At 36.8% G+C, this 17,762-nt stretch overlaps 1 protein-coding gene across 14 annotated transcripts in view; it reads left to right on the top strand.

Annotated features, from left to right (window-relative positions):
- Positions 1-16,336, top strand: part of NFIB (nuclear factor I B) — a 167,242-nt gene extending 150,906 nt beyond the window's left edge. For 6 of the 14 annotated variants that reach the window (XM_057406263.1, XM_057406262.1, XM_057406270.1 and 3 more), the window contains 3 exons: positions 7,963-8,051; positions 9,252-9,326; positions 16,194-16,336. In XM_057406263.1, coding sequence (XP_057262246.1) covers positions 7,963-8,051; positions 9,252-9,326; positions 16,194-16,323 — 294 coding nt within the window. In that variant the 3' untranslated portion in view covers positions 16,324-16,336. The remainder of the gene's footprint in view (positions 1-7,962; positions 8,052-9,251; positions 9,327-16,193) is intronic. The other 8 variants (XM_057406266.1, XM_057406268.1, XM_057406273.1 and 5 more) reach the window with 2 other exon arrangements.
- Positions 16,337-17,762: the final 1,426 nt, after the last annotated feature.

Below are 17,762 nucleotides of genomic sequence, written 5' to 3'. Positions count from 1 at the left end.
GCTGTTAAATAGTCCTTGGTATTTATTATACTATATTTTCTTCTCAGGCTTGAGTTCCTGTTAACAGTTGGTACACATGACTGTCTCATTTTTCAGTAAAACCTCCCTGTTTTGTGTTTGCTGAGGTGCAACTGAAGCATGCTTCATCTGGAACTCTCCACCTCTACCCACTCCCAGGGCAAGGTGGCAGTATGTCCGTTTTAAAGGTCACCACATGCAGAGCTTAGAAAAAATCATAAAGATGATTATTTATTCAAGATAGTTGATGCTTTGCCAATTTTTTTTTTTAACCAGTGAGACCTAACTGGAAACATCTGCACACTTTTATGAAAATACCAAATGACAATTAGTGGGTTCACCAACCATTTATTTTTCAGTGAATTTCCTGGTGTATTGCTTTTTTTTTAAAACCTGTCAAAGATTGTTCTCTTATGAAATGTGTTATAATTACTATAACATGGTTATTTTATAAAGATACACTGTATATGTTTATTGCATTTTAAAATACACACGTGTCTCTTTTTAAATAGACTGGATGTAATTCTGGATTTCATGTGAAGTTTTACAGTGTCCTTTGAAAAGCCTCTGACATCCAATCAACAGCGTGGGGATGTGCAATTTTTTTTTTTTCACTACAAGTTTTTAGACACATTTTTTTCTGCAAATTTGTTACTGCTTAAGCCCAATCCACCTTCATCCAAGTTCATTGAAAGAGTTATAGACTTCTTGTCACCTGCCAGAAAGCAGTGGCAGCACGCTTAATTTTCTCTTGGCTGAGTTTATGGGCATGTAAACTGTACACTGCTCATTTCATGCATCTTTTTTATATTTTTGCCTTTGTGTAGATGAATATAAATTTGAAGATTTCAGCAGTGTTGTAAGAACATGAAAGTGAGAAGGATCTCAAGGGTCATCACAGTCTGTGGTGTTTACATCTCTATGTCTAATAGTCCCTTTCATGGTAAAACATGTGTCCAGATGGCTCAGGGGGAAGGGGAAAGTAAATTAGGTGGTCTCACATGCACTTGATAAGCAGAAAAATTCTTCAATGCCAGTGTGTGAAACCAGTGTTCTCCCTTCTAAAGTATATTGCTTCGTAGACTAGTTACATTAGTTCAAGAGCACCAACTGGTGATCAGTGAGCTATATAGTAAATTCAAAAACTGTGTCATGTTTTTGTCTTTGCTGTGAATTCTCTTCTGTTCTTATGCAGTGGATATATGTGTATGTTTACCTGAGTGTCTTTAAGGGTGGGGCACATGTGTGGATGCTTGCACATATAAATACACACAAAATCAGTGAATAGTATGTACTGCTGAAACCATTTGAAAGAAAACTTTTAACAACAAGCTTTTTCATATTAAGCAAATATGAACATATAAGTGTGTATATATAAGTTTCTAATTAATTAGTTACCTTCACTCACTTAAATTTTAAAGGCATCTCTGAGATGACAGTGCCATATATGTTTATTACCCAGAGAGTGTGGTAGAGCACTGAGATTGTCTAAACAGTTTTTGTACAGCAAAGGTTATCCTTCGGTAAGGCAGAAATGAGATTGATTTACTATGTCCTTTCATTACTTTACAACAATTTAAAAGAGACCACTCTTCTTGTGGCAGATTTTAAATGCATTTGGTTAAAGCAGCCCATGATGAATGAAAAGAAAAATCAGAGGGTACATGAAATAAAGGTAATCAATCATTTTGTACTGTTGGAAAGCAATTCTAATTTAGAAAGCCAATGGTTTTAGTTCCAGAGAGGTCTTTTAAACATTCACCATACCCTGTAATGCACATTGACCCCTCAAGAATAAATATTGTCACCGGTAAATTTTTTTACTTCATTGGAGGAGTCTTTATGAAGATTTATTCTCTCTGGTTATGAGAGATATTGGCATGTACTGTTGAGTACTTTTCATTGTTGTTAAAAAGAACCATTATGTAGCCTGTTTAAATTGCAGTAACCACAATAAATTTTAAAGTTACACATATATTTTGCAACAGGCATTTACATAAAGTCTTTTGACAAAGTGATAGTTCGCTAGAACTTCCAGTAAACAATTTATACTTCAACCTCCCTGGAATAGTTAGATTTAGATGGGAAGCACTGAATAAAACTTTGAAAAATGGTGCATAATAGCACCAATGGGAGCAGTTTATTTGCTTTTATGGACCTGGATACAGTGAAAAATATACTGTCACAACGTGGCATGCTACTTTGTTAGAATGACAATGTTGTAATGAGGAATTGTAACTATGCAGTCCACTTTTTGCTGCAGTTGCTGTTGGGTCTTGGTCCCTGTTACTTGCCTTGAAATGCCAGGTATATCTATACTGTGACATGAAGAGTTACAAAACATGCCTCTTGTTCAGTGGCATCTAGAAAGTCACTTTTATCTTATAATTTTGTTGTTAAAAACTCATGTCATTCTTACCCACTCCCCTGTTATTACAAATTGTTAATGACCAGTTGGTTTGCTTTTCTTTATTCAGCATTAGCTTATGAGAGCTGTTAAGTATTGATAATGTAACTGCAGGGAGGGCACCATAGGAAAGGGCAAGGAAGGTGATAAGAGCTCGTACCTTTGTGAGACGGTTTTTTTTTTAAGATTACTATTACTGCCTGGTGGGATTATATTATGAAGTTAGATCTATTATTCAGTGCTCATCATATGTGCTGAGAAACATCTTAAATGAATTGCACATAACAGAAAGGTTAGATAATCTTCACAATTATATAGGAGCATTTCTCTCTGCCCCACCCCCCTTCTTTCTCTAATTTGAATCTACTGAATGTTTGTAGTTTCTAAGCGTAGATTAGAGAAGGAAGCAGCAAACTGAGGAAACACTGGAATTGAATCTTCTGCAAGTGGACACAGTCCCTTGCCAGATTGTGGCTGTGCCTCCATTCTTTTGGCTAAATAATTTTAATGGAGGCATCATTAGCTCAATAACGATGTCTTAAGGAGCAGAATTCTCATGGTTATGTGATGGCATTTCTGTAGCCTCCTTGTGTTACTGTTCTCAGTGAATTTATTATGTTTTTAGAGACAGGTTAATGTTGTTTGTGATTCTGAAGCTAGAATTTTGCTAGAAATACTAGTCATGCACTTTACCTGTGTAAACAATATAAAAAGATAGATGAACAGGAAGATAGATATTAGTATTTATTGCAAATACAGAGGAATAGTTTCACAAATTTCTATTGTAATGAAGGAGATAGATAACTGACAGGTTTTGTTTCTTGGATGTTTATTTAGTTTTATGGGTGATTTTATTTTTAATCAGAAAATGTAAATAAACGAGAGAACTATTAAGGTCTGTAAAGACAATGACCTCTAGAATTTTCTGTCCTGTTACAGTAAACTGTGTTAACTAATGCTGGCCGAGTTACTGAGGAGCTACTGAACTTTACCAGTTTTTGCACAGATTAATCCAGTGGCATGGATTTCACTAGAGCTTTGAATTTCTGGGTGTGGTGTGTGGTGTGCATGATTTTCACACAGCTTGGACGTTTATGAGTAAGACATTTGCCATGTACCTAATAATAAGAAATACTTACGGTATCTAAAATGAAAAATCAGAGAACTGGAGATAGCTTTTTATTTCCTACACACCAGGCTGCCCTGCCTCTTTGGTAGGAAGTTGTTCTTACCAGATGCATCCTTTAGTTACTGAATCGCACAGTTCAAAATGGAGTTCTCTTCATACTATTCACCATGCAAATTGTAAACTTTAATGTCCACTGAACACAGAGTGTCTGTTTCTAAAACGTTTTGGGTGGATGTTGCTTTTGCTTCATTGGAAGGCTGAAAGAAGAGCATAAGTGGACTCTTAAACAGAACTTCTCAGTAAAGCCAGGAAACAGGTTATCAACAGTTAGGCTGTTCTTATTGTGTCCCTTATCACAACTGACAGTTTGACGTAAAACTGGGTCACATGACCACCAGGGAGGTATGTAAATGGATAAGAGGTCACCTTTCACATATGCTTGCTGGAAAGGAAACACATTTAAAGGAAGTTTCAGTCAAACAATGACAATATGCAAATATTAATTTTTATGGACTTTTCTCAACTAACAGAAGCTATAGCACAGTCTCCTATCACACTTTCCAAAATACATATCTGCTTCTGTGATGGCTATGACTGCTTTTACTAGCCATCACAGAAGCTTGAAATGAATGTTAGTCTTCTACAGCAACACTTTAAATAGGAGAATATAAACCCTGCTTAAATATTAAGCTGTAAAAAATATTCAGACTATGACTAAAATTGAGCTGTCCACTGTGGATTTTTAATGTACACAAGATTTGAATACTTAAAACTCTGCTGCATGGTTTTGCTTGCTAGATGCCCAGTTTAAACTGAACAGGCAGATAGAGTGAAATTTAGCTCTTGCGTAGAACTTCACATTAGTGTGTCTCACAGCACTGGAAAGTGCAGAACACAGTCAGTTCCCTGGCATCTTACAGAGGGCGGGACAGGAACAGGGAGGTGAACGTCTTTAAGACAGGTGGAAGAGTTAGGCCTACAGCTCTGCTTCTGCTTGGGCTGTGGCCCCATCCCACGATGCAGCTGAGGTGGGTGAAAGAGTTCCACTGCCTCCCTGGAGAAACAGTTACAGTGGGCTTTGTGCTCTCCATTACTCCATGAGTTTATCAGTGAGGATGTATCTCAGGGATGAGAGACTGCAGCAGTAAGGACATGTTGCTGCATCTCCATGTGTCAGGAAATGACTGGGCTGCCTGTGAAGTTTCCCCATCTGCTGCAAGGCTGGGCATCCTTTTCCATTTCAGAATACAGACTCATGTTCTTTTTTTTTGTGTGGTTAGGTGAGAAATAAATAAAAAAATCAGTGATAATGTTTTGTGGATAGAAGGTGTTACTGAAGTGGTGTTCATGTGGCTTGCCTTGCTGAAAATAACGCTGTGGGGCTGAAGAGCAGGCCTTTCCAACAGGCTTCTAGGAAAGAATTTTCACCACAACACACGCCGAATAGGGTCATTTGTTTTGCATTCATAGCTTGTTTTTGAGAAAGTTAGTAATGTTTTTCAGCATTTATTAAATGTCTCATGAGAACTATTTCTCAAGGCCCTCTACAGAGGAACTGAAGTTTTCTCAAGCAGCCTTTAAGTAGTTTCCTGCCTTTCCCTTTTACGTGTCCTGCAGAGAAACTTTTTTAGATGGCTTACTATGGATGAGAGTGAATGTGCCGCCTTGTCTCCAGCTAACACAGAGACATGATTTTAGAGGCTGCATAAGTTACTCTGAGGACTACAACTAGCCAGAAAACTTTCAACATATAGCACTCAAAATACTGTACTAAAATGCCCTACATCCTCCCAAAGCTTGGTACTCATGTCAGGTCTGTGCCCCCAGGCTTTCCCTAGTGGGCTGTTAGGACATCCTCCAAAGGCAGTGTTCCCACTGCTGCTGTGAACAGACATCTTCTTCCATCAAATGGAGCCAGAGCTCACAGAGCTCTTTTAAGCTTCTCCAGTCTTTTACCCAGGAAGCACTCAACACATGTGAGGGATGGAGATTCTGAATATGATATTTCTTGATACTTTTGAAAGTATTTTTCTAAATCTTAGACATTCTGATCTCTATGCAGGAGTGATTTGGGAGAGGAAATTTTGTGAGAGGGAGGAAGAGAAACCATTTTCCTGGCAGGTTAGAATTTAAAGACAATGCAGCAGCTATATAAGCCTGCTGAGGAGTGTGAAGAAACAGTTCTGAACATCGGGAAAGTGCTTTTCAGCATAACTGATGTGCTCCTGGCCTTGTCATACAGATGTGTGGATTGTGCAGTTCTTCAAGGTGGTGTCAGGACTGCAAGTATGGCACATTTTGTCCAGTGAATAGTACTACAGTTTACATTAACTATAGGTGTGGTGCAGCATGAATCTTCATATACATGTGCATGTGTCTACAACTCATATATAAAATGCCCATGTTCTATTTTTACCATTGCAGTATTCAGATGTATAGTATTGAGATATATATGACAATATAATATGAAGTATGTCATTATTAACATTATGAAATAGATTTGAAAAGCTTTTTAGACCTTTCTTAATGATAAATTTAACATATTAACTATATATGTGGAAAGTTTTCATACAGACTGTGGGAAGAGTATAATGATTTAGTGCAGAAGCTGATTTACTAAAATGAAATGTATCAATCCCTTACTGTTTTCCCCACACAGTAAATCCGGTTGGGTCCTTTAGCAGTCTAAGTACTTACCAGATTTTTGAGCTAGACCTAAGTGCACAACTCATTTGGTAACGCTAAGTTTATAATTTTAGTAATTTTTGTGGTTCTAATCAGCCACAGAACTTTTATTTGTAGATTCCATATTTCATAAAAGAATAAAAGGGGCATGTGTTAACCTTTCAGTCTTGTGTTTCAGCTGGAAGTGAGTTTTTATAGCTAAGTTATAAAGCTCTGAAATATGCATCAGTAATGAAGATGACATTCTTGAGGATTACAGCAGAAACACATCTACTGTACATTGAGTAACTGAGCTGACATATTTTACTATGTCTTTAATATTAAAGCCAGGTTTAGAGTACTGTTTTGTATAGTGACTAAACCAGGTATTTACTTACCCTTTCTTCAAATATATTTAATGTATTATTCACAGTTACCTCTAGCAAACTTTTTGACTGCATGCTTCCTTTTCTGGTTAATTTCATGTGGTTTAGTCATGCTTTTATTGGCCTTTAGAAGGTCCCTTGGAGTTCTTTAGATAACAAACAAGAAACAATCCCTATGAAAACATCAGAGAGTAACATTTCCATTTCTCAGACCTTAACAGCAGGAAGCTTATGAGTCTAACAGCCAGACAGGGTCAGGTTTGCAATATTGTCTTGTCCTCAGCATTTGTATTTTTCAGGAAAAGACTTCAATTAATTGTGCTCCTGTGAAAATAGTTTATTGTAATTTGTTTGCTGTAGCATGTGCTATCCAAAGGCTAAAATGAAAATCCATTGAATGCAATTAAACTCAGCAACAACATTATCTTCAATTCAGAGTGCTGTATCATATATAATCGTACAGCAATATATATACAGCATGACTATACAGAGGGTGAAATGTGTGTTTTTTCATGAGTCAGATAAGTCCACTTCCTTAAACTTAAAAATAAGCAGTATATCTTTTCAATAAATCTGCTAACACTATAGGGCAGCTGTTAAATAAACAGAGCTATAGAAGGTTGCTTGAACAATCCATGAAGTCAGAACTGATGATTTGAGGATCTGGGAAGAATTTGTTTCAGCTGACATATAGTACATTCCTCATTATATTAAAATGCAATAAAGTATTTTCAATGCTATTATCCTTAGTCTAAAGCAAGATTAGATTATTTTATCACCTCTTGCTAAGTAATACCACTTTCAGTAACACCAGATTAATAAACTGCAATTACAAAATACCTTTACACTTCTTAAATAGCAAGATAAGGACATAAAATTTGTTTAATTTGAGCAAATTTTCTAGAGATTGCATGTCTCCTGTGTTTCATTAAATGCATGCTAAAAGATATCGATTATATTTGACCTTTACTTAATACACCGTATGTAAAGCATTGCTTAGAGAAAACAGCATTTTAATTTCCTTTCTTAAAGTACCTTGCTATTGAATATTAACATTTCCTTTTATTCCAGCTCAGTTTGTAATCTAATAATAGCTAATTGTTATGTGCTAAACTCTAGTTACTCTTTTATGCTTTATTAATAGAGGAGCGAATTAAAGTAGCATTATCTTAAGCAAATCTGTAGGCATTTATTTCTCAGAATAAGTTATTTTTGTTTGTTTGTTTTATCTTTTAAAGTGACTTCTTGGGAAAGTAAGGCTTTTGCCATGTACAGTACTAGTTTGCATGTATTCATTTAAATACTAAAAACTGTAGTACTGCTCAATCCATATCTGACTGCTAGGTTTCAATTGACAGCTGAGAATTTGTGACTGGACCATGAATCAAAACGGCAGGCATTTATACCCCAGTGCCAGTGACGATACATTGGGAATTACCTGGCAAAGGTAACATTTTAATTATTTCCACCCCTACACCACCTCTAAAAAAGTTGCATTGGGCTACAGTATCTGTGTTAGTGGGCCTATAGAGGAATATGTGACAGCATTTGATCAATACACGTGTGTAACATTTCTCCATGCATATTGAGGTTATCTTTAGTGCAAGATGAATACTGCCTTAAGCACCTGGAATGACAATGCTGTGCTGTCAAATGCATGGGTTTCATAAATTCAAGGGAATACTGATCTTAGGCTTTAAAAATGAAAATGTAATTTGTAGTCATATTTTGGGGGGCTTAGTGGTTAACACAAAAAAAATTGTGCTATAGATGAGTATAATAATAAATGTCTGAGGTGGTGGTGGTTTTGAGCAATGAATAACTATACTATTCATAGAGACTTTTATGACTAATCATAATCAGCTGATGTAGATTTAGGTCACTAACATGTACATGAAGGTAAGATTAACCCATCTTATTTCTCAATTAAATAACAGAATAATTAGAAGTGATTTACACAAACGAGAGGTGTTTTTTTTTTTTTTAAAAAAAAAGAAATAAACATGATAAAACCCATTAACCTTTGGTACATTAATAAATTGCACATTATTATCTTTTATATCTCTTGATATATAATGAATTATGGTAACAGTAGAGGCATGTTTCTAAATAGGTGTTGTAATGAAATCAGCATAATTGTGATACATCAGGTTTTCATCTCTTTCATGTGCAGGATTATGTGCAACATTCAACACTTAATGGGGGTTATATGGGTTAGAAGCCTGTCAGATGAAGTATTTGCTGCTCACTCTGAAAATAATGAAGTTCTCAAGTACCTTTAGGATCATTTAGGTAACTTTTTTTTGCTGGACAGATGAAGAAGATACTTAGAATCTATTGAAAACCCAACGACAAACAGCAACCTTCTTTTTTCATAACTACAGTTCTCTGATAATAACTGTTTTCCTAGAGACAGAAGGTGAGGGGAAGCTGTGAAATTCTGTATGGCTCAATTAGGAAAATACAACCTCAGTCACTTATGTGAGAGAGCAAGAGCATATGCAAGAAGCAAACTTAAGGCATGAGAGTGAGAAAAAGTGTGTGTGTGATTGTGTGCACATGTGTATGTGTGTATGTGTTTAAGTCTGATAACATGAGCTTGAGCCTGAATCTCAGCCACTCATTACACCATTGATATTAATTCCAGTGGGACCACTCATAAAAGCTGGCACGATGGGTCTCTTTTAGCGCATATTGAGTATTTACAGAATATTCACAGACTGTAAGTAAATTTTCATTGCAAAACTGTACATTCTAATTCAGCTATTGCCAAACATGTTTTTATTCCCTACTATTGATATTTATATTCATGTTTATAACAATCCTTTTGTGTTAGTTTTATGGATTAACCGTTACTTTAACATCGCATTTACGCTACCCAGGCAAATGCACTAAGTTAGCATTTCCTGCTTTCTGTCTGCTATCTTGACACGAGCTTAGTACAACAGCTGGCTTGTTCTTGGAGATGCTGAGTGGAGGTCTGTTCTCAGAGTGCTGAATTTCCTTCTCAGCTCTAGCTGTAGGGGTGTTCAGCTTTACAAGCATCATTTTCTGCCCCCCAGCACCACCCTCTATTTATGCTGTGGCAAGCACATTTTGGCAGACACCTGTTAGCGCAATGGTTCATACCATCTACCCCACCCTCTCTCTCCCCCACCCCCCTTTGCCCCATCCCAGTCCCTTGGGCAGTATTTTGGAATAGAAGTATAAATTCATTACAATTTAAGAGCAAAAATGCTGAAGTATCCTGATTGTAAAAGTGTTTGTAGAAAGAAAACCTAATATTTTATGGTCTTTTTCAATTTAAATTTCTAACTCAAGAGGTTTTGCCTAACTCTGTAATGCAGAAAGATGTGCAGAACATTATGTTTCCTCTCCATCTAGGCAAACATCTTCAGAACGCTTCCTCAGAAATTAGTTGTATTCAAGCCAGACTTGCATGCTGCCATCCCACAGGAAATGGGTCAGCAATCCATTAAGATGCCATTAGATAATCTAATTTGGAACTTAATCTCTAAATTAACCATGCTCCATACTTGAAGCATACTCGAGAGAAAGAAAAAAAGTTTATGTTTGACTTGATAGGGGAGCCGAAGCGTGAAGAAGGCTGTTTGTTTTTTCTGTAGCTGTGGTCACGTCTCAAGCTGTCTGGTAACCAGGAGAAACCAGACATGATGTAATTCCAGATTGAACTTGAACTTCAGGGACTTGGAATGGGGGAACAATGGACCATAGGAATCAATAATGTCCATTTTCTACATGATTATGTTTGGAGCTTTAAGTTAGCCTTTATGGGAGAAGCAGCAAGAACAGCAGTGTGACCAAAATGAATGAGATGATCCAGAAGCAAGATGTTAAAGTAAAGAAAACAACTTCAGTAATATTTTCTAAGCAGCACGGCAGATTCCAGCAGGATTAGGAAAGTTCCCGGTCTGCAGTGAGCTGGTTGCCTGTTCTGAGCACTCTTTGTTCACTTAGGTAGGACAAACTTAATCTTATGTTTCCTGTCAGATGATTTTTGGCAGCACTGCTAGGGAAGGAGGAGCATATTATAGAGAATTCCCAAGTCTGAACTGTATCTTTAACCCCTTGGTTACTCTAGTTTTCTACCTCCTGAGTATCTTACCTTGGATTGTTTCTTTTGGAGCAGTAAAATTGCACTGTTTTGGTTTTATTTGTGTGTTTATTTTGTTTGGTGCAGTTAGGGTTAGCTGCATTGTTATTTAGTCATGCCAATTTGATAAATCAACTCTTGTATTTTAAAAAAGTGCTAAGGTAAATAATACAACAGGTTAAAAGTGGAAATGGTAACATTTGGGGGCAAAAAAAAAGCAGCTTAGATGTGGAAAGTGGACAGTCAGTATTTTGTAGGTGACTGAATGGTCTCTGGTAACCCAAGCCCATGCTCTCCATGGTTTGGTGCTGTGGCAGGCAGTTCTCCACTGGGTCATAGCTCCTATGTGTTTGCAAACCTCTTGTAGCCCTGTGTCTGCACCAAACACTCATGTGTGCATGGTCCAGAGTGCAGCATGGGCATGCATCATTTCTTTGGGCCCTTCCTCTGCTGAGGATTTTCTTTATTAGCAATGAGCTCTGTGGCCTCTTCCTGATCTTTCCTGATCTTTTTTTTTTTTTTTACACTGTCCCAAAAAGTGAATATAATAAGAACTACAGCAGAATTCCTTTTTGCCTCCTTTATCTGCTCAATGAGTGATATGTGCCTGCTAAACTATAAAATTCATCCTAAATAAAGTTGAGGTATACTTAATATATGTCCTGAAATAAATGCTCACCTTGGAGGTGAAATTTGACAGCTGTGCAACTAGAGACACCAGTTTAGAATGGTAACAGAAGTATCACAATATGTAGATGCTGGAGGGGTGGTTATTCCTTTGGCAGAAACACACAAATGGGAATTTAGCCAGGGCACTGAGTTTAGCACAATTGCATTCCCAAAGCTCATACAGTCTTAACAGTTTGAAATGGCAAAGTTCCTTGTACTTGTGTGAGCAAGCACTTGCTTAGTACAGAGATAGATGAGTTCAGTGACTTGCTAGTACTATTTCTTTTGACACTGAAGGCATTTCTACCTTTTCTGTCCAGTGACTGACCTGGCATGATCTGATCTACTTCTTCTAAGCTACTGCATTCGTGCACAGGGTAGTAAAGGGGCAAGACAGAAATACTGGTTTAGGTGTACTTTCTGAATGATGGAATGCTTTCACAGATTTCTGAAGCTGTAATAGAAGGTAGTAACTGGTGGAAAATAAAAATCTTGAAATCCTTCAGATTTACTTAGATCTAATTGGATTTATTTTTTATTGTGCTTAACATTATTATACTCTTTATTTTATTATAACTTCCAAAACAGACTGTATATACACATAATATTAATACTGTTTGTGGTCCTTTCCAATGATATTTTAATCAGAGGTTCTTGAAATAGCAATTACCATTTTTAAGAGGAAATCATGGCAGAACTCTTCATTGAATTAGTATGTGAAAACTATAATAGAAACTGTAAAGGGTAATGTTAACCCTGTGGGATGCTTGCAGACTTTTTCCTTGTGATTTTATTGCATTTGAACAGATAAATATGTTATACTTGCTGTGGAGGGAACTGAAGACACAACGAGTAGTCTAGTTATAGTAAGAGAAAACTCTGATAGTGAAATTACTTAGAGGTATAATGCTTCAGGAAGGTGGTCCTACAAATCATACTCTCTCTCACAAAGGCTACTAGTCTGACTCTCATAGCAGTTCCTGATGGTACTTCTTATGTAATTTTCTTCAAAACTTAGCCTAGAGCAGATTTTTGGAGGTATGGGATGGGCATTTATATTATAACCTCTGCCAGTGCAGTGCTTACAGATTTCTTCAGGAACAGTGAGCTGGATGGTAGGGTAGATCTGATTTATGCCACTCATAGATGCAGAGCTTTTTTATCAGAAGGAGAAGCCACATGGGCAGAGGAACATGTTGTGAACTTCTGCAATGACAATCAGGTTGCCTATGTTCTGGACAATGAAAGGAGTTTTGGCTTCCCCTGTGGCACTTAGTTGAGGCAGTTAGTTGAACAGAGGGATCATTGCCCCTGCTTTTGTGAAACCAAAGGCTGGAAGTTTGGACTTCTGTTCCAAACTGGTAGATAGTGTGGTGAAGGGAAGGGTGTTCTCCTCTTTCCTGCTGGTGCCATCCATGTGGGCTCCAGACAGAGTTTGCTTTGCAGTCAGCAGTAACGTGCTTCTGCTAGGATGCCCTGGAGAGAAACTGTATATGGTTTCCACAGCAGAAGCTAAACTGTGATGCTCACAGAGGTCACTTCAGAGTAGCTTTGAGAAAGCTGACAGGGTATCTTCCTCTTCTGGGCTGTAAGTCTGGCTTGGCTGCACACAAGAGCACAGAACAGGCTTTGGTTCAAATGGTAGTTGAAAGTTCAGTTAAATTTACTGCAAATATAATGGGGTATGTGAGAATGTTAGATAGACAGCATATGCAACTTAGCAGAGACTGAGGGTTTTTTTTTTGTTATTGTTTATGTCATAACTGTTCTCAGAGCTTTGTGCTGTGATTAGTGCTATTTACCTCAGTAATTTTTATTCAGATTTCCTCTTTTGTCTGCAGTAAATGGTTGGTGGTGGTATCATGACTAGGGTGGCTGGAGATAGAGTTGAATCAAACTGCAGTATGATAGGGTTAATTTGTAAAATACAACTGGAGGCCATCAAGCCTTGAACATCATGGCGTAGGAGGTGCTAGTGAGCAGCGTGGATGTCCTGTCTTTCCCAGCTGCCTGTGGGGCCAGCTGCTGCCCAGGGAGTGCGTGTAGATCAGGGACTTCAGCATGCCTTTAGAGGCTTTCTTACCCCCTAAGGACTCATAAGCAGCATTGATGAATTTGTTGCAACCTGCATTTTTGTCATGGCCTTAATATAAGGTGGGAGGCTTAAAAGGTTTAAATAAACACCTATTAAATTTATAGGTTATATGGTAGCAACTGTCCTATTGGTCATTTGCCACAACTTATTTTTATTGAGTACTTCCCACAAAACCAAGATCTCTGTCTCCTACATGAAATAGTAGATGAGAAAGCTGCTACAAATAGTACTTTGTTCTTTATCAGCACTGACTGCATTTCTTCACCTGCTGTAATCATTAGAAGGCTGTCAGCTTTAAAGCAAAGAAAAACAAAGAAAAAAGTCACATATGTATGTATGTAACCACTGAAGTGCACTGTAAATCTTCAGAAAGATAACATGGAAGCTGTGTATTTAGCCTTTGCAACAGAAATTGTCGGAATGCCATGCTGACCTCACATAAAATTTACATTCTTTTAGTTAATGTTCTATTTTGTTTAAAGTTGCTAAACACTGTAAATCCCAAAGGACAGCAAAGAACTGTGCATTATAAAATGTATGTTCAGACAGATCCTGAGGAAACAAAACTGGTTGGGATTTTTCTTTTTCTTTTTATATTTTATTACTATTCTCTATTTTTACAAATCCCTGTGCTTTAAAACAATTTACATTGTGTTTGTGATTTCAGAATTTGCTTCTTAATATTACTGAAATCCAAAGAGGAAGGAGCAAAAATGCTTTTTAAATTGTGAAAGAATATGAAGCATAAGTTGAAAAAATTAAGCCCCTTAAATGGGGTTCTGTTACTGAATTTTTTAACTTTTGTTTTTGAAACATAATCTTTTCATCAGATCATATTGGACGAATCTTTCATGCATAAGTGGGTTTAAGTCTTTGTGCATATTTCAATATTTTCAGCCCCTTTGAATGACATTCATACTTCAGGACTTTAAAATAAATTAGGATATTCATATTTTTTATATTTCTTTGAGGAAAAAACCAAAGTCCCACTCCCTTCAGAATTTGATCGTCATTGAGACAAGGGGGTCAGCAATTTTTTACACTTTTTACTGCGCAAACGGCACCAGAAATTAATTGTTAGGAATCTAAGTAATAAGTTAACAAGTTTAGAGAGGTAAAGAGTATCAAACAGGAGTAAATGACAGAAGCTGTTTATATTACTTTTAATACAAAAGCCTTTAAGAACATGTCCTTTGGAGTTCACAAAATAAGTTGACTTCTTTTCTTACTGTTTAGGCAGCAACATAAATAAGGAAGGATTACATAAATCTGCCAAGTGAAATGTGGTTATTTTATACCCATGTAAAATAGATAAAAATGACCTGTTTCCTCTTTACACCCACTGCTACAGAAGTTCACCTGCTCACGCAGAGAGAGAGCAGTGCAGAGGGGTGACCAAAGATAGGAAAGAAAGAAAACTTCCAGCATCTATCATCCACAAAACGTATGTCAGAGGTTTTAGTCTTCAGATGTGTTATCATGAAGCTTATCAGTCTAATCACAGTGTGAATTCCCATGTAAGGTGTTGTGTTTGTAGAAACACCTAGTGTGGAGAAAAACTCAATCACAATGAAAAGTGGAGAAGCATGTGTTTGCACAGAGTGTTCTGGTGTTGTTGGGCAGTGATTGCTGACATAATGATGCTGGTTTTCTTTTGAATAAATTTGACAAGACTTTCTCTAAAGTCCGTTACTTCTAGGTTGCCAGAAACACATTTAAGGAACAGGCAGCTGAGGGTCTGCTCTGGGTACTGAATAGAGGCAGCTGAGGTCTTTCTTTGAGTATCCATCTTGGAAACGATGGGGGCTTCTGGTTTACCAACCTGCTACAGGTTGTTGTCTGCTAAACATGTGAATGTCATTGGGATTTAAGCTCCTCAGTGACAAAGTTATTTTGAAATTATGACTTAAGTCCTAAAGTCATTGAATTGCCTTTGAAAACATTTTCTTTCTCAGATGTTTGTTGAAAAATTTATAGTACTTACTGCTACTCTTGACTTAATGGCTACCTTTGCTACAAGTGCTTACATGATTGGGCCCTTGTGTTATACAGTGTTCCTTAGGCACTGATACTTTTTGAGAAAAATCTATAAAGAAAGCAAGTTTTTCTTAATATTGAAGGTACCCTGGGGACCCACACATCTTGGAGGCTCATCTTGGGCCTGAGACAAGATAAACTGCCATGCTGTAAGAGGGTAGGAAATTGTACAGGAAGCTGAACCACTGAACTTGCATATTGTGTTCTTGGAAACAGCAACCTGTGCACTGTAGTGTATTTGACTAGCTCTTAAATAACATCCTTGTGCTATATAGTGTCACATGTATGGCTTAGTTGTGTCTGCTCTATATATTTGCGTCTGAAATTTTTGGGAGGTTTCATAAACAAACAGTCCACTTAGTGTTAAAACAGCAGTAATACTACTTGTAACTGAGATCAACACCGTGATTTTTATCTCAAATGAGTCATACTTTCACAGAGAAAACTATGAAGTAGAATCTCAAGCAATATGCACAAACTTAGTTTCTTATTTTATCTTACTAATAATATAATAATATTATTATTGTGCTATTAATAATGGATATGGCTTAACTTTGATTCAAATTATATGTGTTCTTCTTTTTACAACATGATTAATTTTATTTTTTTTTTCCCTTTCTTTCTCTCTCTCTCTCTCTTTTTCTCTGTCCTTACCTTTTTCCCCTTTTTAACAGTCCTGGTACCTGGGCTAGCTTGGTTCCTTTTCAAGTTTCTAATAGGACACCGATCCTGCCAACAAACGTCCCAAATTATGGTTTGAACATAATTGGAGAGCCTTTCCTTCAAGCAGAAACAAGCAACTGAGGGAAAAATAAAATAAAGAGACAAATTTCAAAAAGAAAGGAAGACAGGAGGAGAAAAGAAACTGAAGAAAGAAGAAAAAATAGACCAGCAATTGCAGCTCTTACAATCACTAATTCCTTTATGGTTGAAACTGAAATGACATACAAAGGGTCGATGATATTTCACTGATGAGTAGAATGCAGCCCCTGCTAAGTAGCCTTTGTTATATGAAGTCCGCTGGGAAATAGATGTTCTGTCTCTGACAATATATTTTAACTGACTTTCTAGATGCCTTAATATTTGCATGATAAGCTAGTTTTATTGGTTTAGTATTCTTGTTGTTTACGCATGGGATCACTATTCCTGGTTATCTCACAAAACAAAGGCTAGGCAGCAGCAACAAAGCTGCAGGAGGACAAGGGCCGTAGCCAGCCATTTTCTCAACACTCTGATTTCTAGGTGTTTTAAAAATAAGCTCTGTAGCCTTTAGTTATTAGTGTGGATTTATTAAACTTTGGCCCTTAATTCAGCCTTTTCTAGTGTGTTATGCAGTTTGACGTTTTCAATCAAATATGAACACACAAGCTCTGTGGAAGAAATGCCTCTATGTAGGTATAAGTGTTATCTCCTCATGCAACAGTAAAAAAGAAAAAGAAAAAAAATGAACGTTTTCCCCACTAAAGAAACTTACAGAGGCAAGTGCAATTTAAAAATCATATCTAATGGGTCATCAGTATAAGTCCTTCAGCCCTTGGACTCTAAATTGAGGGGATTAAAAATAGAAATAAAGATTACATTGAACAAACTTATTTTTCTCCTCAGTTTTTGAGGGCATTAAAAGGCATTAAATCAAGACAAATCATGTCCTTGAGAAAAAGAAATGAATGAAAACACAGCACTTCTGTTGGTTTAGCTGCTGCCTCCACACAGGGGTAGGATTTATTTATTTAAAGTTACTGGTTGCATCAAGAACCCATAGGGTTTACATGTTTCTGTAAAATCTGCATCATAGAGACAAAGAGATGGGCAAATCCATGTCACAAGGGCAAAGCTTACCGTTTACAAACTGGTAATACCAGGATGGGGATATGTTATATTTAAATAATGCACTCGTAAGTTTAGTTGCAGGGTGCTGAAAACTTGCATGGTGCTTTCAGAAGTTAGCCTTGTTCAACAATTATCACATATTGACAGAAATATAACGTGCATGGGCAGACATTTTGCCTCTATGTCTCTTTAAAAAAATAATTAAAATACTCTTTCCAGTAATCCTGATTTGCACGAAGTTATAATGTCCACATTACGTGCCTTGCCTTGAAATCTAAAAAAATGGAAAAAAAAAACAAAAAAGAAAAAAAAAACACACAAAAAAATTTGACATCACTACACTTGTTTTGCTGCATTTATTATAATTTTAAATCTTTACCATTTTTATGACAAAATATTTTGTACTCCAGATG

Source organism: Pezoporus wallicus, unplaced genomic scaffold (assembly GCF_028554395.1).
Source record: "Pezoporus wallicus isolate ANWC-B61680 ecotype Strahan unplaced genomic scaffold, APGP_CSIRO_Pwel_v1 contig_2132, whole genome shotgun sequence".
NCBI lineage: Eukaryota > Metazoa > Chordata > Aves > Psittaciformes > Psittacidae > Pezoporus > Pezoporus wallicus.
This window is presented reverse-complemented; position numbering and strand designations above follow the sequence as displayed.